Source organism: Sparus aurata, chromosome 20 (genome assembly GCF_900880675.1).
Source record: "Sparus aurata chromosome 20, fSpaAur1.1, whole genome shotgun sequence".
NCBI lineage: Eukaryota > Metazoa > Chordata > Actinopteri > Spariformes > Sparidae > Sparus > Sparus aurata.
In genome coordinates, this window is record NC_044206.1 from 22,331,897 (window position 1) to 22,354,142 (window position 22,246).

Below are 22,246 nucleotides of genomic sequence, written 5' to 3' on the forward strand. Positions count from 1 at the left end.
GTTTTGGCATCATGACGTCTGTGCTGTGTTGCAGAGATACCTACTGTCGCTAACATGCTAAACAGCTAGCCCCAACCCGTCTCGATCCAAAGCTCCTGTGCTAGCACGGTTAAACACCAACACTAACCCGGTGCCCCAAGCTCCTAGTCCAGATGGCTAGCTGCACGGCTAACTGAGCTAACTGGCTAAATGTAGCAGCAGCTAGCTGTTATTGCATCAGCTATATGTTCTCTGTCAAATATTTCAGGCCCCAAACAACACTTAATCTCTGTATTTATGATAATTCTAAGCAATATATATTCATCTAAAATGGTTGCAAAAGCATGGAAACTGAAGGAAGAGTGCCAAATTCGCCCACATTTGTTTTTTTGAAATTCTCTTGACACAAACCGTGTAAGTCCTCAAACGCTTTTCGAGCCTCATGTGCGTCAGAAGAGGGTGAAGTGAAGCCAAGAGCAACTCACATCATCACGTGTGCATAAAGAAGGAGCCGGTCCACACATCGTTTCAGTGCAAGTTCCAGTTTATTTATAGGAATATTTACAGACAGAGAGAGAAAGAAAAAGTGACTCTTTATATACCTCTGTTGCTGCTCTCTATTTGCTCATCACACTCTTGTAAAGTCGTTGAATGCCAGCGGTGTTGTTCCACCACACACACACGCACGCGCTCGCTCGCCGCAGAGTAGCCATTACTTCTCATTAGTGTTGTGGAGAGAGTTCATTAGTGCTGAGGTCTCCATGTGCGCTTAATGTTACCCAGGAGAACAACCTGACTCGCACAGTTACTCGTCGGAGAGTTGAGCTTTACAAGAATGAAAAAAATCGGGCCGTTGAAAATTGTTCTCTAGCCACTTGTCTCCTGAGTAAATCTGAGGGAAACTTTGAGTGAAATTTTAATGACTAAAGATATGTTTTTTAATCAAACGCCGACAAATCTGATCTCTCCACCGCCCCGGATGTGTCTCCCTGTTAATCTCCTGAGTAAACCAAGGACGCAAAGAAGAAGAAAAAAAGAGTTTTCGATTTTTGGGGATGATAAAAAAACGAAGATTTTTACGTCTTTACGTCTTTATGTCTTTAAGCGACAGACCCCGGCACACAGCGTCTGTATGTGCGGATGTGTTGCAGACATGTGAGCTCATACGAGGCCTGTTCGCTGCTGTCGGCCAGCAGAGCTGTGGTTGCCAACAACAATCCAGCACCATTAACCACAATGCAGCGTCCTCCCCCACACTCACATGAACCATGCCCTCTGTTTTTCAGAATACAGGAAATAATTTGATGTTGTTGTAGAAGGTTATCTGTAAAAAAAAAAAAAAAACAAAAGAAAACAGCAAGTTGTTTGTGAGACACTTTGCACATCTCCTCTGTGAACAAAAAAAAAAAAATACCACCGCTTAACTAAAAGCTCCCAAATGCCGTTTAGCCTCGTGTGGTTTTTAAATGTTTTTTCTGATGCAACATTACATCAGCGTCGTCAGTGAAGAGCGGACAACCATGCACATTTATGATCCTTGTGCTTCTTTCTTTCTTTCTTTCTTTCTTTCGTCGCCGCGCGCCTAGAAAAATATGCATCTTTTCAACTTTTTATATTCAGTTATTCAGTATATTCACACTTTAGAAGAACTGAAACCTTCAGACAAACATTCATTTTTTGGATTTTCTTAGTGTACTTGTGTCGAGATCATTCGATGTGACAAAGCTTGAAAGTGCTCGCCGCCCGTCACGCATCCCACAGCTTCAAACTGACAGGTCTGTTACTCGGAGGTCGATATTACTGTCGCTGACTAGAGGACGTACCGCTACGTAGTGAGTAAAAGAGGAAAGGTGTAGGGTAGTACTTGTATATAACTCGCGTATAATTCATATTCAGTGTGGCGGAGGTGGTGGTGGTGGTGGTGGTGGTGGCTAGGATTATATATACTGATTTACAGACACTCCAATTTGAAGTTGTTGAGTAATAGAGTACATGTTGCATTAGCCTTACACACTTGCAAAATACCTGTCTGTACACAACTTTTAAATATTTTTTTTTTTTTACACAGAGTGATATAGGAACATACATACAGTATAGAATAATCGGGAGTCGTTAAAGCCCTCTTTCGATTTTAATGGTCAAGTTTTCTCCGTGCTGCCCTTTTTTTTTTTTTGTACACCTCAGGATGTGGTTTCTTTTTAAAGGTTCGTTCCAGTTTATTTGAACTGGGTTTCTATCGGTTACATGAAACACTGTAATCACCAAGAGGCGGGCAGGAAATTGGAAAAATATCAATTCTGATTTATGGTGTTGCGTTTCCTTTGAACTTCTCCCCTTTTCTTGTGAAATTCTGAGCAGTTTTCAGGGTTTCCCCAGGAACTAGAATGTGGAGGTGTTAGGTACTTTTTTCTTTTTTTAATTTCAGCCACAAGAAGCCTTCTTTATATAAACTCTGCTATCGTGAGTGCGTCAGTGTGCAAACAAATTACATTACACTTATTTAATAGGTTGGCTCTGTTGGGTGAATGGATGAAACATGGCTGATTTACCAGACAAGGCAACATGCTTTTTCAGATCTATTGATGTAACACAAAAGTGTGATGGGATCAGTCGATCAATGACGCCCGCTTGCACTCAACCGATGAAGTCACAAGCCTCATTCTTTAAATCTGCTGTGTGAAGTGATGCCTCTCTATGTTTTTATATTTCAGAGAGGTGCAATAATTCCTTCAGATGTTAGTGGAGGCAGTCTTTATATGTAGCAAAGACAAGGCGCCTCCACTATTAACCCCGGTTTAACTTCTCACAGCCTTTAAAATGACTTAAACTTAAACTAAACACTAGCAGAGGTCTCCAACATTTTTCAACAGGGCTCGTGAATGTACAGAATAATAAAGCTGGACGCAAGTTCGCAGCTCTGCCACGTTTCCAGTGTCACCCGGTGGGCCGCTCAGGTACGTGTCAGTGTTGGTCTCACCCTCTGCACTCGCTCTGGTGGTTTCTGAGGTGGAGGGTGTGTCAGAGTCTCTTGCTAAACTAAGATACGAAACAATACTTGTGCCACGAATAATAGCACAGATAAATCCGGCGATAGGTTTCGAAGATATGCAGTTAGCTGACTAGTTTGCCGTTAGAGATAGATGCTGCGCTTTAATTTAGAGTATGGTTAAGTAAACTTGCTCATACGATTGCACGATAAATCTAAAGTAGGGTATCATCAGTGTGTCAATTAAAGTTTTTTTCTAAATCATTTAACTTTGTTTATGATGTCTTTAGACACATTTAAGCATTGAAAATATTATCAAACAATAAAACAAGTGTCTAAAGGTTAACGGCCTGGTCACAACGCTGATCTTTGAGTTGTACGGAAAGCCAGAGGGTCCAAAATGGAAGAAGTTACAGTAGCTTATTAGCTTTGTTGCACTGTCCCTCTGTTGGACTAAAAGCTGCTCTTGAAAAGAATAATTATGAAACAGGAGCCAATGATACAATGATCTTATAAATAAGCTGTCGCTAAGCTGATGAGCTAACAAGCTTGCTAACAGCTCGGACAGCTTTATTTCCCCTCTTCAATAATGTTTTCATGAACAAAGAGGTGGCAAAAAAATGGCAAGAAGAAGTAGACAAAAGTTGTTGTTGCTTACTAGTGCTAGCTCAGCTGGCTAGCATGTTAGCAATGTTGCTATGTCCCCAGATTCGAGCAATTAACTTGGTGAGTACAGTGTTAGAACCAACAGAACCAGCGTCCAGACCTTCTAAAATGAGGTCCGAGTGTTAATAAACCAGAGCTATCCTTTAAAGAGATTTTCCTTGACCCCCCCCCTTTGAAAAATTCTCTCTCTCTTTAAACCTTCATGGAAAAAAAAAAAAAACCACGGAGCAAAGCCTCCAGAGCTGGTAGAGATTCAGTGTTTGCTCAAGAGTACTTCAGGTGGGTAGACGTGATCTGATGCAAGGACTTGAAACCTTGTGCCCTCCATCATCCTGCCGCCGCAGTCTCCATCCTATCTGCTCTTTATCTACCACATTTCATCTCCTCCGTAAGTTCAAACTAGTTTTTAATGCATGGGGCGGGCGAGCGGGGACTTCCCCGCGGTAGAAACTGCACATGTAACTGAAAGCCTCAGATAAGCTGACATCAGTGTAACTTTGTGTTTTTTTGTTTGTTTTTTTTCCTCAAAAAGAAAAAGAAGAAAAAAAACAGTTCAAGTCCCACAAGCAGATCTGGAGTTAAGATTCCACTTGTGATTTAAAAACTAAAACCCATGTATCAAAAGAAGAGTATTGTCAGTGCTGAAACCCTGCAGAAATAACTTTTGCTGATTCTCCAAGATAGAAATACAGTACACTAAAAAGCCGGCCACCAAAGCAGGTCAGAAGTCTTGATCTCATGCAGCCAGCTTTGTGTGTGTGTGTGTGTGTCCTTGTTTGTTGTGGTGGCGGTGGTGGGGTTTTTTTGTTGGGTGGTCTGGGCAGTCGTGACATCAAACTGTTTTGAAGGTCAGATCTTTAGGAAGACCAGTGAGAATCCCAGGTGACAACGGAAAGTCTTTGTACAGAAAAGTGATCCCGTGTGGCGGAATTCGATCTTCGACTCCTCTTATATACAGCGGTGTGCGAGCACATGGGAGAGGCGCCGGCGTGCGTTTGGACACGCGGCGCGTTTACATCTGCAAAAATATATCTTCATATTTTTTTGCCTTACAGATCGACAATATAAATAGTAAATTATACATGGAAAATATATATGGGGACTGAAAACGGATACATCGTATAGGCTATGCTAACTTAAAGTGCTAAGATATTTAGATTTTTCTTTTTTTTTTTTTAACAGGCCGCAAGCATAAAGGTATATTCTGACAAAAAAAATTCCCTCCGCTCGTAGAGAAGACACATCAGCGCCCCGCCCTGCAGGGCATCAACATCGTCTCGATCCAAATGTACTTTCACATTCATGTTCCCCGGCTTTGTCAGTAGATGAAATGTGAGACTGGAATGTTTTATACTTTCTGAACTGCCGCGGAAAAACAAACGTCCCCGTTTCAGAGAAGTGAAAGTGAACTGGCATCAAACCCTGATCGACAAATCAAGTCAGAATTCCCTCACAGTGTCGTTAAATCCTCCCGTCAACGACCGTTAACCACCGTCCTGCATGACTTCTGTCGGATCGTTTCAATAAACCAGCTTCTACCAGATCACCGTCCTTGGCACTTACTGCACAGAATCCTCTGCGAGAAATACTGTAGTGTGTGTTTGTGTGTGAGATAGAAAATGTCCAAGCAGGTGTACAGTGTTTAAAGCTAAGTGGTGATCTGTTTTTTTCCACAAAAAAACAAAAAAAAACAAGAGACGCCTCAGATCTCCCTGATCGTTCACTGCCGAACACTGAAACTAAACCTTCTGACATGCAGAGCCCCTGAACCCTCCAGCCTGCCTCTCGTACCTCGTCTTTGGCTTACTTTGCTGAATCAAAGTGTACTACACTGTGAAGCGAAAAACAAACACGACACCTGAAACTGTCTGAAACCGCACAACAAGACTCATAACAAAACAGCAGCAACCAGAGCCGGTGATTATACAGGCAGAGCTGTCTTTAAGGAAAAAGGACTTTCACAAACTGCGCCCATTTTGCATCCCTACCTACAGATGATCGCACATGGCTAGCTGGTCTCGCCTGTGATTACTACCGATGACTTTTTTCTGTTCGGGCCGGGTCTGCCAGTCTCTTACATAATCTATAAGAGGAGAGCGCAGATGTGTTGCGGGTGGCTGGGTGCCATGGCGATCAGATCTTGCTGTTCTCCAGGTGGGAGTCAATGTGCTTGATGAGGGCATCGTCGGGGTAACCGACGGGGAATATCAGCTGGCAGAGAGGGCAGCTCCGCATGTCGCTCTCCTCGGTCTCCATCCAGAGCTGCAGGGCAAAACACACGCACGCACGCACACACACACACACACACACACACACACACACACACACACACACACACACACACACACATTTAGACTTCAGGATAAATCACACGAGTTCCTCAACTTACTCACTCCACTGGATTGTATTAGTCATCCTTGTGGGAGGCAAAAAAAAAAAAGAAATAATTGCATCACTACTAGCTGAGAGCTCACTTCACACTTACACAACAGGGTCAGGACACGAAATACCCCGACTGGTAGTAAATCCAAGTGGAAACTGTCAGCCAGGTACTGACTCATCATGTCATCCAGTTCAGTTTAGAGAGAGAGAGGAAGTTAATTTGAATAACAGTTGCACATCTTGGGGAATGACTTTAGCCGCCTTTCTTTGCGAGAGCGGGATGAGAAGATTGATGTCGGGTTTCGTGTCAGTGTGTTAAAGCAACATTAAAAGCACAATACGTGATTTCTACGATGATGTAAATCTATCTGCTCGACTCGAATAGGCACAAATATTCACAGGTTTTTAAGTTTTATTCACAGAATATGACGTCTTCCTCACTGAATTCCTTCTTCGCCCTCTCACAGAAGTCAGAGCAACAGGCGATCTAATAAAACGTGCTGCTACCTTGAGGAAAATATAGATTTCTTAGTGGATATGGAAGCACCTTGGATTTGAAAAGAACGACCAGGGGGGATGTCCAAGAAAATCTGCACAACTTAGCACAAAACAAAAGTCGCTGATAAAGGTCACAAACATCCTCGAGACCGTCCGACTGCACGAAAGTGAAAATACACCGAGTGGAGAAAAAAAAAAAGACCACAAGTATGATTTCATAACATGATCAGAAGTAATGTAATCATGGCAGAAGATTGTGGTCACCTGTTCACATAAACTCTAGCCAAACCGGAAAAAATACCAAACTCTTGCATAATGCTGCTTTGCGCACAAAGCTTTTTTTCCACAACAGCAAAGTGTTTCCTGTGAAATTTCCCCCTGGAGTGACACATCTGAGCAAGACGAAATTATTTGTCAGCACCCTGCGATACTGTTGATGGTGTAGGTTGAAAGTTGAGGTTTTGATAGATTAAGATGCAAAAACAACTTCATAAGAATAGTGGAAATGTTATGGTTTGGGTTCAATGAACTTTATCAAGCTGATGAAGATCTTTATCAGTGTGGTTCAAAGAAACAAACATCGGTCTCCTCTGTGGAATAGTCCCAGCACTGAATAACTCACTCTAAAACCCCAATAGTTCAGTTCATGTACTGCAGGGGGGCGGTGATACAGTGTTATTTAGTCAGCATTCGGGACGGAGCAAGGCTAGCTGTTTCCTCTTCGATGCTAAGCTAGGCTAACAACATATTGACCCCAACTTCTGCAAACACGTCAGACTGATATCAAACTTCTCATCTCACTTTCAGAAGTTAAGAAAGTCACGTTGTTGCAGTTGAATGGTGACGCTGAAGGAATCGGAGACGTGGTTTCAGCGGACGCCTTCGGATGATTTTAACATTCATTGTGAAAAAAGCTGCACTCAGTGGAAAGAGTTCTTGGGGTTAAAAAAAAACATTCAAGTTATTTTCTAAGAACCAGCTCAGCAAATACAGCTCTGACAATGTGACTCTGTAAACTTTCAGCGCTGCAACTTCATGTTTCCAGAATCAGAAAACCCTGTACAAAACGTTTTTTTACTCACGTTGATTGAAGGCCAGGATTGAGCGTGCTCTGCCGACATGTAGCCCGGCTGCGAGTGGCAGCTGAGGGTGTTGGACCTCTGAGGGATGGGGAAGGCTGAGCAGGACGCCGGGCCTCTCATCACGCCACTGGGCACTGCGGAAGAGAGCACGCCCAGCGTCCGCGGCGGGCTGATGGGATGTGGGCAGGTCCACTCCTCCTCATCCTCGGAGGACTGTGGGGGCTGGGGGGCCGGTGTGGAAGGAGGAGGCGGCTCAAAGTGGAGGTGGGCCACCTCAGACAGTGGGAATGGCATCTCTCTTGAGTGGCGCATGGAGCTCTCACCATCTCCTCCTGCGCCACCCTGATGGGGGGACGGGGAGCCTCTGTGCTGCAGTCCGCCGTGAGAGGAGCCCACGTGCTGGGGCTGCTGTTTGGTGTAGCCCTCTATGTAGGGCCGGGGCTTGGGCAGGGTGGAGACGGGGTCCAGGGAGAAGCGGGGCGGGCACTGGTAGGCCGAGGGGTCCGCGACCTCGGAGTAACTGCGGCGGCCCTGGAAGCTGGCCCTCAGGTGCTGGCTGGGAGGCCGGCAGGAGTAAGAGGCCGGCCCGTCGTTGACGTCCAGCAGGGGCGAGCGGCGGTGCATGTCCGGGGAGAGGCGCTGCAGCACCGGGGAGCGTCTCTGCTGGATCGGGGAGTGGTGCGGTGGAGGAGGGACCGGAGAGTGGCGCTGTGAGATGGGAGAGTGGCGCTGAGACACTGGAGAGTGGCGCTGGTGGTGGATGGGAGAGTGACGCTGGACTGAGACAACAAAGACAAACAACACGACCATTTCAAAAAAGTTCGGCAACCTGTCATTACACTTTATATAATGCAGACACCCGCGTTATATATCCTATAGGTACATATCTTTTCAGTATGCTAAGTTTTCTTTTCACTGTATTCTATTTCAAGCTCTTTCGGTGTATCTTCATATTTGCTGACTTGTTTTCTATTGATGCATATGTTTCTCTCCACTGGTGTTGATATTAATTACTGGTGTGAATTACTGTCCCGTGCGACGCCTGATGTCCTGTTGCTGAAAACAAAAGAATTTCTCAATCTGGTTGGTGCCCAACATGCTTCAACATGACCATGCCCCCATGCACAATCCAGGTCCTCGAGAAAAAAAAAAGAAAAGAAAAGAAAAATGGTTTTCCAGGTTTTGGTTTGCGAGCCAGACTAATGCTCCTGTGCCTTGATGTGACCGCGTCTGTGCAGCCAGCTTGCGAAATCATGTTGAAAGCGTTCCCAGAAAAATATAGAGTTTGGAATGAGATGTTTCTACAATCACACACTGGTGTTCAGGTGTCCACATTAAGGCTTTGGATGGTTATGAGGATTTCATGTCACAGTTGTCCCGGCCAAAATAATTACGACCAACTAATATATCCCAATGTGCTTGAAACATTTATCTTTTTCTATTTCAGTTATTTCCTGTTTTATTTTGTAGTCATGTGTTTCTCTCCACCTCCTTCCCTGCTCTCTTGTTTCCTCCACTCACTCCCCTCACTCGTGTTTCTCCGCCTCCCTCCACCTGCACCTCATCCCCTCGTTCGTGTAGCTTGTATCAAAGCCAAGTCTTTAGTTCGGTCTTTGTTGAGTTGTCAGTTGTGTTCGCATGTTCCTGTGTTCAGTTCGGTTAAGTGTGGAGTAAAAGTTCTGCATCTGATCTGCCTGCTTTCTGCTGCATCTTTGGTCTCAGCGTGACTCTAAAAAAAACATACATTTTGTTCAGAAACAAATGCTTTCATTGCATCACAGGGCACCTCGACTAAAGACAAAACAACATTCATAAATGTTCCAATTGGGATGCCAAGCCTTCAGCCTTTGTTGTATTTCAAAATAAGACTGTACGTCAGCAACATAGGAGACGTTTTAAAGTCTCTCGTGAGGATATTGACACAATCATCTTGTCCAGACGCTTTGAAACCAAAACAGACATTTCCAGCAGCTTAGTTACAAAATAAAACTTTGCCACCGACCACTGTGCCAGGATAATCAGTTACTAGAAAAGCACATCATGTTCCTCAGTGTGATGGTAAAAAAGATTTAGATCTGCACAGGTACAGTTGTACTGTTTCATGTAATAGCAAGACTCGTCGATGAGTCAGTCACTTCAGCTACACTTCCCATTTCAAAGAGGAAACATCATTTATGGCCGGTTGGTTGAGGTGTTAAAAAGGAGGGGGTGTTTGTGCGCTGAAGCTCTTTTTCTGAGCCTGCGAATGAGGAGGAAACTGTCGAACGGGACCGTGCAATTCACGCTTACTCTTACAGCGCAACACCCAGGAGAGTTTTTTTATGGCTCTGCGCAAATTCCCACTCCGCCGATTCCTTCAGCGATTCACAAAAAAAGGCTTTTGTTTTGTTGTTAAAGATAGCCGCGAGGCAATCATGTCACTTCGGTGATCCTGTAACTAATTAAACAGAAGTGCCATTCAGCTCACATCTTCTAGATTAATGTGACACGACATGACCTCAGGGGGAGCGTCGAAGTTTGGCAGCGTCGGTGTTTTTCCAACCGTTTGCTGCGTAACAATGCAGCGTTCATCACACACATTATTTTTCCAGTTTGTAATACATGCAGCTGAGTTAAGACAATGCATGTGGGGCCTTTTGGTTTTTGTGGCAGGCAGTAGTAGATGCACAGCCATGAGACCCAAACTGTGTGTGAGTACGTGTGCAGGAAGAGGAAGGTGTTGCTACTCTTTAGCACTTCGGCGTTGGTTTTGACTTTTCAGTGAGAAAACTGAAACAACAAATCACAACCAGGAGTTGTTTTTTCAATGCCCTCAGAATGGCAACGGCAAAAATTCAAAGACCTACAGTAATGTGAAAAATTTTTTTTTTTGTACCAGCATCTAAAATAAGGGTCTTTATGAAAAATTTACAAAATCTCATTTATACATTTGTTGTCATTTTAAGCCAGCATCTCAGTTGCAGTGTTCAAAAAAGTCACACCTAAAGTAAAAGTAAAGATATCCTATTAAAATATTAAAATATTATGTAAAATAATAAGAAAAGTACTTGAGTCTTATATTGTGATTACTTCTGATGCTTAAGTACATTTAATATCAGATACTTCAAGACTTTTACTCAAGTACAATTCATATGTTAAGTAATAATTTAACACAGTCTCTTTACTTGTATACAAGTATGACTGTTGCGTACTTTTTACAACACTACATGGGCTCAGGAACTGTAGTAATAATAATAATAATACTAATAATAATACATTTAATTTGTAATGCACTTTACATTTAAACAATCTCAAAGTGCTACAGGGAAAGCAACAGCAAACATTAGCAAAAACACATAAAGTCAGTAAACACAGTTCATTTGCAAATGATTACATTCTGTTTTTATTGACGTTTTAGTTCTGTGTCCGTCCCTTTTTATAATCAGGGTTGTCAGGATTTTTATTCCACATGGTTCTGTAGATGCTAACCTGGACTGGCCTGCTCCTGCGAGGCTTTCCTCAGGATCTCCGTCTGCTTGGAGCTCAGCGCTTGCAGGCGTCCCAGCTCCTCCGTTAACTCCGTGTAGGCCAGAGCCAGATTCACCCTGGAGGAGGGAGGAAAAGATGTGATTATCATAACTTATCAACACAGAATACAACAGCGGTGATGGTATGCTAATGTCTTACAACTTACTATACAAACACAGTAATCACTTTTTAATGACCCGAGTTAATCAAAGGCTTCTCTTTAATATTGTTAAATGAATGAAGCGCATCACAAATCCACGCGGATCTCCGTCTCTTCCTCAAACTGAACGAGCTCCGCGGCGCTGACGCCGCCTCGCAAATCAGGCCGGCTAATTGAGAGGCTTACAGGGTTTTTATATTTTTAGAGCGTAAGTCACAGCGCGTAATTGAAGTGCATAAAATCACTCCATTTCACGCAAGATGTGTCATGACTCTCTCAGGGGCCGCACTGACGGAGCAACTCTATTTCCGGAGCCGTAAACAAGGACGCCGCGTGCTGCCGGTGTTCTTACCCATGGCAACGAGCTGACTTTGTCTCGACTCGTTGGCGCGAAACCGATCCGAAGCCCACGACATAGATTACTGAGAGGCGAGCGGCAAAGGTATAAGGGATAATCTCCGAGAGCATGTTTGCATCTCTGAGTGTCGACAATAGCACAGATGAATAAAGAGTGATGTGGTTAAAAGACAGCTTGAGATAGTGTAGGTTGCTTTAAGATTTACTTACATCTGATAACAGGCAGCTTATCTCAAATGTCTAACCAATTTTTTATAAACACCTCAGTCTTGACCTGAAATGTACTCATTCCAGAACCGTTTAGTGGTAGATTAGACTGTTCACAACAAGATGGGCGAGACGTGAAACCATGACATCTGACTTGAAATCTGTCGAGATAATCACTTTATCCTGCCAGCGTGAGTAATTTCTCACATCGAGACGAGCCAGTTTGGATTAGCAACAACAAATGAGCGAACTTGAACTGGCACCAACTCAAACCAACCTTTAGATCCAAGCTAAACTCTTACGCTCTGCGTTACCCTCTGACTTGAATAAAACCTTGAAAACCCAGCGTGAGCCTTAAATACTCAGAATAAAACTGTTCCTTGAAAGTCAGGTGAAGTCTCACAGTCCGCATGACGTTTCTGGAGCGTCGCAGAAAAACGGCGTTGCGTCATTCTCCTCGATAACTCAAGCAGATGGGGACTTGTTATAAAAAAAACAACGTAATTTAAAAGAAAAATATGGCTGGATATGAAACGTCCTGGGTGATCAAAGTCTGTGGAAGCCCCCGGGTCACAAAATGATTAAAAAAGACACTATTTATACAATTTCTGAGGCAGAAATCTTCACTGTGCGCTGTAACGCCGTTGGTGACGGGGCTGCAGTGAAGAATTCGGCCTAAAGAAGTGAGATTTGAAGCTCAAGAAACTTTGATACGTTACAGTAAAGCACTTTGAATCGCCTTTGTGTATGAAATGTGTGATATACAAATAAACCTGCCTTGCTTTTAAAGGGGCAACATGCTCTAAAAGGGAGCTCCTAAAATATAGATGGCAGCCCATCCTGGGAGTAAACCCTAGATGTTGCTCACTTTACTCTTAGCTAGTTAGCTGGGTTAGCTGTAGCTAATCTAGTAGCCCATTAGCTGACAGGAGTAGGCCTGGACTGGGATCCGGGGAAGTCACCACAGTCAACTGGGCTCCACACCAGACTGGGGCTGAACAAAAGAAAAGCTTGAACTTCCTCTTGTAGGTACAAAGTGGTTTTGCGAGACAGGATGGGGCGGGGCCGACTCGCAGACATCTCTGAAACACAACACATAGACGTCCTTGGCACTGAAAGTCAAAATTGTTTCAGGTGCGTTAATGTAGAGAGATAACCTGAACTTTTGCACCACCTATGACTGGAAACAAGAGATGACAACAGAGCATTTCTTGCACGCGAGTGCCAGATTTCTGCCCAACTAAGATCTGATAAGGCACATCGACTTTATGTTGATTGTCAGAATGTGACTCAGCTCCTTCCCTCCATAGAGATGGCGACAGATAAACAAATGGCAAACAAGAAGCATGCATAACCTTTGGGAACTCGGCTGCATGAACAGGAATAGATATGAACTTCCACTGACGGCACCGCAAAAGAAAACACTTACATGTCGTGCCTACACAGCAGATAAAACACACCGTCTGATTAAAAATATGTGCCCGAGCACTCCCGCACACTTCTGAGTCTTCCCACTTGTGTGTGTAAACCCGCCGCTCGGGTACGTATTAGACGAACGCTGCATATTTCGTCGTCCTAATTACAGCAGATTTTTATTTATTTATTATTTATTTATTTTTTTTACCTCTGAGCTACAATCTTAATCCTGCACCTGTTTACATTTAACAAATGCGAAAAACATGCTGTGTTGCTTCCTGACACAATTTTAGAATAGAAACATTTATCGCTCCAAAATGAAGTTAGATAAAGGACACAGACACAGCTGCGACGATCAATCGACGATTATCGATCAGTTATTTTGGTAATAAGCATCTTAAATATGAATATTTTCTGGTTTCTGAACAGTAAACTTTAGGTTGTGGATGAAACGAGACATTTGAGGATGTCATCTTGGGTTTTTGTCACCACAGTCTGACATTTTAATACACTGAATCAGAGGATCAATTGACAATTGACAACAAGCCAGGGACCCAATTTCAAGTAAGTCCATCATTTCCAAAAAAAAAAAAAAAAACTGAAAATAAGTCAGAACTTCCACTGCTTGGCTTGGTTTTGCAACTGGCCCACCTGGTTTTCCACCCCTGTGCTATGACTCACTCAGAGTGGGGTATCAAGCCCACTTTCATCCCCCCACCCTGCAAACACACAACATCCATCTTTGTGGTACGAGTCGGAGGAACTGGTATGATTCATGGTCATCTGTGGTGAAAAATGCACAAAACACTTCGCGGCGGTATAAACTTCCTGCAAACATTTAAACCCAGTTGGTGCAACGGTTGGAAAATAACAATCAGAAGGTTACTTACTGGCATGGTGGGTGGAGCGTGCAGCGTATTATCGATATCACCAGAGCGCCCATTAAATGTAATCCCTCTCCTCGCTACTCTCCAGCTGAATCTCAGCTCTGGCTCTTTCTCTCTTTCTTTCTTTCTTTCTTTCTTAATTTCTCGACTGCTTGGATTCATGCACCTCTTCCTTTTTCACACATATGCTATCTCACTTTTGAAGTTCTGATAAAAGTGTGTCGGGAACCTGGGTGAGGCTGCAACACCTCTCTCACTCATAGTACAATGCAGTGGAAGCAGATGTGTCAACACCTGCACCTGAGTGCTTCTCAAACATCGCCTGTTTTGCCTCTGTGAAACCGGCTCCCTTTGTTTTTGTCTCTGTGCGTCTAAAAATACTTTGCACATTTGCTTCACTTTGTTTCCTTTTTGCTTTGCTTGTATGTGTGTGACTGCGAGCACATACTGTACAATGTACAGTGGGGGTGCGTAGGAGGGGTGTGATAATGCCGATGCAGCATTGATGAAAGATTCGTGCCACTGAATCGATCAGGTACAACAGTATATACAGTGTGAGTGTGTGTATATGTGTGTGTGTGTGTGTGTGTGTGTGTGTGTGTGTGTGTGTGGGAGATGAAGTGAAGAGAGTGTGGGCTGAAATCTGACCTCTGATCTGATCAGACGTTACAGAGAAAAGAGCCGTCGCTGCAGCTGCCTGAGAGCTCTGAGCTCCTCTTTGTTGGCCATTAAAATGCTCAGTTCCAGTCGCTCACATTCACAACGTGGCCTTCGGGAGGGGCGCGGTGGGAGCTAACGCTCGAACACGCGGCGGTCAGCGTGACGTGGCGATGATGAATATTCTCATGAACCCCGTCACTGCGCGGCTGGGAAAAAGTAAGACAATTCATGGCTCTTTAAAGGAGGGAACAAAGTCATTTTGGGTCTGCGCCGCGTGACTCCGGCCTCGCGGAGGGACCAAGTGTCAAACGGTCGGGGCTTTTCACACTCTGCTCATACTACGCACATGAAGCACTTTCAGCCGAACACACTCAGAGGTGTCAAACCGCTCTCACACTGAGCCATGCTGCAACACACAGTCACTGTGTTCAGCTCTTTTATCTGCTCACTGTCAGCGCTCACTGGTGTTTATCTTTATAAATGGTGAATAAAGCAATTTATTGTCTGTTATCAGTGAAATAACTCATAACTAAAGTTTAACGCACTGCAATTCAACCGTTTATTACTTGTGTTGCCAGTTCTTGTAATAACCCAGTCGTAAGGATAAATGTTGGCGATTTGTTTCTGCAAAACCATAAGATAAGTAAAAGCTTTACATGTTCAATATCTGAGTTGTTCTCTTGACATGATGCCGTGCTCATGCTCTGGTTCAGTTTGGGCACAAAACCACTTAGTCAGAGTTAGGAAAACATCTTGTTTCGGCCTAAAATAGCAGATTTGGTCACCATGAACACAGCTGGAGATGCCCCTAGGCCTCGTTACAAACACCTGGATTAGTCGTCACAGAAACGGATGCAGGTGGCCCGACACACTATCAAAAATATCTGTTTTTCATTGGAAAAAACACGGCTGGAAATTGTGCCGAGGTCCAGCGGTGTCCCTCTTACAAATGCTGAAACACAGGCATGAACAATGGTCACTGGCTTGGCAGCTTCATCCCCTCTAACTCCACCAACCCTTCACCTGCCGGCATGAAAGTCAGATAATAAACATGTTCAGTAATCCTGATCAGAAAAGAACAATAGAAATTTCAATATGATTTGTCAATTATGAAACATAAACATGTGAATGCATCTGTGTTTTGCAGAAACTTGACCTGCCAACATTTTGTCCCCGTGACTGGGTGGATTGATCGTCCTCTTAAGTCATTCTGAGACGCTCGTTATCATTAAAAAGACTATATGAGCATGAAGAAGCGCATCATAAACATGTTTATTATCACAGTATCAGGCATTTATAAGCACTTATGAGCTGAGTCCTCACTGCACTGACCTGGGTTTGATTCTACTGGAGAAAGCATGTTAATATATTCTTCAAAAAAAGTGCAGAGTGAATAATTCATTAACCTGGTGGGCCACAATATAAAGTGTTTCCAATCAATTTAAATCTGGAAAGAAAGGACTTTTAAAAGCTACATTTACAGTTTCAGAAGCCTGTTTTTTGAATTTCAACCACAAGAGTGTGAATTCCACTCTGACTTCAAATCACCATGTCGTGATTTATTGGAAACAGCTCTCACTTTCTGAAAGCTGAAGAGGCATTAGTCAGTTGCTGTGTGTGCTGAAGTGTGGAGGACGGGGGGAGGTTGTACTGCCAGTGCGGCTTGTGGTCGGTGGAGGGAAGCACTCTTGCATTCTCATTAGTTACGAGTGAGGCAAACGAAATTCCACAAATGTAGTCACAAACGATGTGTAACTGGTTGTAGAATCGGCCACAAAATGCTTACATAACTCACAAATCAGATAGAAATGAGGTAAGAGGAGAGAGGTGCTCAATTGAACTAATAAACTCGAGATAGCTATGATGTGTTTTGACCTTTTTTTGGTGGCTGGAAATTATTCATGCACTGTATGTGTATTACATTATCATAGCCCTGACAGCTAATAAATATAGGCATAAAGGTCAAAGAAACAGAATTCCAAAAACAAGAATACTTTGTGACTCATGGAGGATAAATAATCAGTTTTATTCAATTCTACTGCTGGTATGAGCAATTTCAGTTTTGCCGGAGACGCTTTTAAAAGTACCACAATCAAACCACACCGGCTTAAATAACACCAATGTTCCACAACAGACTCACAAAGCGCCGCTGATTATTAGGCCAAAGGTGGCGGTGACGATAAATGTTAGAAAAAAACAAAAAAAACTTCCACATCAATCTGTGCAGTTTACACTAAATGAGCCCAATTACAAGAAAAGGGGCAGCAGGAAACGAAGAACAGGCATCGTAGGTTTTTCTCGTGGGTGTTCGTGATATTGTTGAGTAAAACCAAAAGGTGACCAAGGTCTGGAAAAAAGCAGTAGGCTTCCACCACACACTCAGTCAAAACTCTCTTCACTGCCGCGCCGTTTACTTTCAGTTTGTTCCCCATCGAAACGCGTCTGGGGTTTCTCTGTGTGGGTGTCAGCTGCCCAACCTGCTTGTGTGGTTATGTACTCCTTTTTCTTTTTTTTTTTTTCTTTCTTTCTTTTTTTTTTTATAAAGCCTTTAACACCTTGTTAACAGCCTTTGGGGGGCGAATTTGACATGAAGAAGTGGTTTCTTTTCCTCCCAGCACAAGTTAAACACAGAAACATGAGTGGAAACACGGCAGCTTTACACGCAGAAGTGCTCTTTTTGAGTAGTTTTGAATAGTTAGGCTTAAGAAAATGAATGCGTAGATAAATCAAACCTTTATAGTGATGTCCAACATACACACAGACACGAGGAAGTGGACAGGAAGGTGTCCTACGCTGTGCTTACACTGCCCCCTACTGTTCAGACTCACCACAAACCTTCAGAGGGAGAATCAGTGGTGTCACAGCTGAATGCACACACAGTAGAGTGTACAGTAAGTGCTGCCCTCGTGCACAAACAATAAGGCTCCTTCATCAATGCTGCGTTTGAACCCAGTTAGCCAGCGCTGGAGAGCTCGTCTAGTTTCTAATGAGGCCCCCGGAGGTCAACCCGAGCTCATCAGAGCAGGAGAACAAAGATATAGATGAGCCGCTGTTTTTTTTTCTGCTTTCCTTCCTTCCATCCATCCTTGTTTTATGTCCTCCCCTCCTTCCCTTCCCCTCCCACCCAAAGAGATCGGCTGCGGTCACTTACTGCTCGTCCCCCACCTTCTTTATCCACTCCACATCGCACTGCTTGCACGGAGAAGTCATTTCCTGTCGAAGTAGAGCATGAAATTAGATTAGCATGCAGGTGCTGCTGGAATATTGGACAAAATCTTGACAGCGGCAGCGAATCAAGACAACATGTTTGAGGGGAACATCGCCAGGAAAAAAAAGCGACTGTGGGTAAAAAACAGGCCCTGGGGATTGATTATTATTATTATTATTAATAATAGTATGTGTGTCTATATTAAGTACGTGTGTGTCTATCTGTACAACAAGTCATCCAAGAAGCCGCAATCTGTAGCAGTATTGCTCCAACAAAAAGAGTAAATTATCTTGATTGGATAGCTGAGACTTTGTTCTTGTTTTAGTGACTAATAAGATGCTGGGATGTGTCATTAAAGTTCAACAAATCAGCAGGACAGGATGAGTTGTTAATAAGACCGAGAGCGAGATGAAAAGGTTCAACCACTCTCATGTCTGTGGGGTAAATACGCACTGCTGGTTGCTAAAAAGTCAAATTATCTCACAGAGTGATCACAATAGAGATCAGTCAGCAGCACAGACAGCAGCAGCAGCTGAAGAAATCAAACAAATCCTCAGATTTTCCTGCCTGTAGGGTGAATTTAAAAATATAAAATCCCCCTATCAGCACCTCTGTAGCTCAATAATTAGTTAATAAGTTTAATCCATACAAAATCTTTTTTCTGGACAGCGTTATCCTGCAGGAACCACCGTCTTTGAACAATGTGTTTTCTCCTTCATTTACTTTTCATACATTGTTTATAGCTTCTTGCCAACCCTCCAGATCCTCCAGAGAGTCCCATTTTTCATTTCCCCCCTCTTGACACCAGATTTTGGCAACAAAATTACTCCATAAATTCACTAAAACGCAGGAAAACAGTCTGAAATTAATCATTTTCTGGGGGTTTGCTCTCATTTTTGATTTAAACTATGATATCTGGAGATTTGCAAGTATTCAGATGCAACTTAAATTATTCATCATCGACCATCATCATTGACTTGGCTTTGTAATAAGTGTTAGTACATAGCAAGGCCCTGGTGAACCATGCGTATGCTCATACTTTCACTGACTGTTTCATAGTGTATGGATGCTACACTTATCATATTATTTGCTCCATTTATCATCTATATTTTCACTGATACAACACACAACAAGCAATATACATTTCCCAATATCAGGCCATATATTTATAATGCTTCACTATCCATAGAAAAAGTGTAAAATAAAGAACATATTAACCTTAGTAAGGCTTTGCTCTTGCTTTAGATCCATTTGCTTCAAAAAGAATAGTTACCTGTTACTAAATATATAGTAAAGTATATATTACTTTTAATAAAGCACTAAAAACCTTGTAAAGATTTAACAGTAATAGGTTCAGTTCCTGAGACTCGATAAATGTGTTTGTAAGGCTGTTATAAATCATTTTAAGACAGCCATAAGTCTTTTATTAATGTTTTCCAGAAGTCTTTAAACTAAACTAAAGTGCTTGAAAGTCTGACGCTTTCCTGCATCTTTTCAAACAAACTTCCTGAGGATTGAGTTGTTATGACCCCTGAAGTGAGTAATGTCACTGAAAGCCTGCTCATAAAATGCATTAAGTTAAGCAAAGAAAGTATATAATATGAATGTAAACATCAGTGTTCTGTTCGGGGATGAATACATTTCTTTCATACTTCTCACAATCAGAGCAGTTCAAGGAATGCATCACAAGAAAAGGGCTGAGGTGAGCTGTTACTCTGACAGTGTTTAAAGTTGATTCGCCCACCCGTGCGGCACGCCGAGCGGACTGAACCCAGCCAACACTGACCCTGTCCCTCTGGCTGTTCTGCAGCATCCTCATCTCCTCCTTCAGTCTCTCACACTCCCCCTTTAGCTCCTCCTCCCGCTGACATGCCCCCTGGGCCTCGTGCCGCGCCCCCTCCAGCTCCGCCTCCAGCCGCTGCAGCTTCAGGTCGGACAGGGCGTCCAGGCTGCGGGAGCTCTGAAGAGTCAAGGCAGGACAGTCGAGCACTGGGAAGAGAAAAAGAGGCGAAGACGTGAAACCCAAGACACAAAACAATGTGTTTTTCATTTAACTAACGCAGCGCTCTTCTGCCAACAGCCATCGTACAATAGATGAGCGTTTAAGAGCAGGAGCCTTTCACTTCTTCCAAGGGCAGCATCTTTCAGCGTGTACCTCGGTGATGTGCTCTGTGTGGGCATGTGAGTGATTCAGCCCTGCTCAGTCCTTGAGCCAGAATACACTCTGACAGTATCGTCTTTTATATCTCGGCTCCTCCCGCCTCCTCTACAGTGCACTCATGTGTAGTCACAGGTGCACACATACTGTACACAGTCTGCACTGAAAGACGTCTTCTCACCCTCACTCACACAGCTGTTAATCAAGAATACACTCCGAGAATAATGTGCCTGAAATAGTGACGTTTGGTGTTTTTATAACATGTACATTTTCCATCGTATTTCAATTTGAAGCGACAAATAAAAATGCAAAGTTTTCCCACTTTAATCAGATTTAATGAGATGAAATAAGATAGAGAATGTACAGAGTTATACCTCCTCTTCGTCAAGGTATACCATCAGTACAGAGGCATCTGTTGAGGTGGCGGTGACACATTTCTTCCATGTTTCAGCAGCCACCCACGTCACCGGAGAGGGCAGAGTCTAGCATCTACCGACTCGAGAAGTTTTTAAAGTTTAACAGACTCTCCTCTACAGAAGTGGTGGCCTGCATATGTTATCATGGAGTCTAAAAATGAGGGAGTCTGTTGAGTTGGTGAAGGTTTATAATCCAAAATCTTTAGTGATTTCAGATGAATTCACACTCGTCTTTCTCTCATAACTCCAGTGAAGGCAGACGAGCGACCCGCCTTGTTTGAAGCATCTTTGAAACTTTTCCTCATACAGGAATTAATTTGCATCGTAATAAGTCGAATTATCTCACAGGTTTTTTTTGTAGCATTTGCAGACTCATCACAATAGAGATCGCTCGGCGGTGCAGATGGCAGCAACAGGCTGAATAATACTGAAAAATCCTCAAATTTACAGTTGCAGACACGTCGCTCCGAATGTTTTTCCAAGCCAGAATGATTGGGTTTCAATCACCAGCACACTCATAGTTTGGAGGTCTCTCTATCTGCGACTGTGACCGCCGGGGGAGTTGGAACAAAATGTCCATGCTGGCTCTCTCCAACAGGCCGAGGATGAACCTGACCTCAATTAAAATGCTTTCCGGACAGATTGTTGGATCTGATGAAAGATTGACGAAGATGAGCAGTTACAGAGATAACTAGTGTCCCTTTGCAATCTATATCATTAATTGGTATTGTACATATTCATTTATAGATGCATATACAGATATGTAGCAGATTTGACTGCTATGCTAGGCAAAGTTCTTTAACCATCATCATCAAACCTTCCTGAAATACAGTTATTAGTGCTAAAATGTAGTATACTGCAGCTTTATTGGATCAAAATCAAATACACTTAAAACACTATGAACAAAAGCAGGTGTGTGTGCGTGTGTTTGTTTGTATGTGTATGTCAATTTTTAGACCGTTGACTGGAAATCACTATAAACGACCAATATTTCCTTTTTCCTCTTTTATTCTATTCACCAGCTCATAATTACGTAATTGTTCTGATTTCTCTTTGAGGGTTTTGATACTCGTTAAAGTGACCCGTCAATCACTTCTTATTCAGTATTGTGTTCTGAAAGCGCTCCTTGCTGGGTGCTAATGGTTAAAAAAAGGCAGAATGTGAGAACATAATGGCAGTGTTGCCAGACTACGTTAGATACAGTTATGTGGGTAAAAATAGGTTTAGGTGGGTTGTGATAATTTGGGCTGAGTTTTGAACCATTTGGGCAGTTTCCACTTACAAAAAGCATCGGCTAGATTCCAATAAATCATCCTCTCTTCTCCTCTGATGAGTGAGGTTGAGGAGGATCAGCAGTATGATTCAAATATAATTCTGCAGAAGCTTGCTGATGGTTAAACTACATTCATATTTGCACACAAGGGGTGATTGATACTGTAAGTTCAGGGCCAAATTCAGAATATCTAGCACATTTATTCTACAACACACTTAGTTCAGTGATTATGGAGCATACAGATTTGAACTTTGGTCCACAACAGCAAAAAAATGTCATCATCGCTGTCAAAATGGCGACCGCTGAGCCCCTTCTTCATCCCGGGGGAGAGGCAGCAGTCTTAGGGTGCCAAATCAGGTAAATAAGGTGGGCGTTCAAATCCTCTTTCCTGGAGGGCAGCCATC

The 22,246-nt window shown here is 43.1% G+C and overlaps 1 protein-coding gene across 4 annotated transcripts in view; it reads right to left on the bottom strand.

The window, feature by feature from the left end:
- Positions 1–505: 505 nt before the first annotated feature.
- tbkbp1 (TBK1 binding protein 1) overlaps positions 506–22,246 on the bottom strand; it is an 80,575-nt gene continuing 58,834 nt past the window's right edge. For 3 of the 4 annotated variants that reach the window (XM_030400383.1, XM_030400384.1, XM_030400382.1), the window contains 5 exons: positions 19,740–19,984; positions 17,939–18,000; positions 11,062–11,177; positions 7,594–8,372; positions 506–5,893 (listed from right to left, as the gene is read on the bottom strand). In XM_030400383.1, coding sequence (XP_030256243.1) covers positions 5,765–5,893; positions 7,594–8,372; positions 11,062–11,177; positions 17,939–18,000; positions 19,740–19,984 — 1,331 coding nt within the window. In that variant the 3' untranslated portion in view covers positions 506–5,764. The remainder of the gene's footprint in view (positions 5,894–7,593; positions 8,373–11,061; positions 11,178–17,938; positions 18,001–19,739; positions 19,985–22,246) is intronic. The other variant, XM_030400385.1, reaches the window with a different exon arrangement.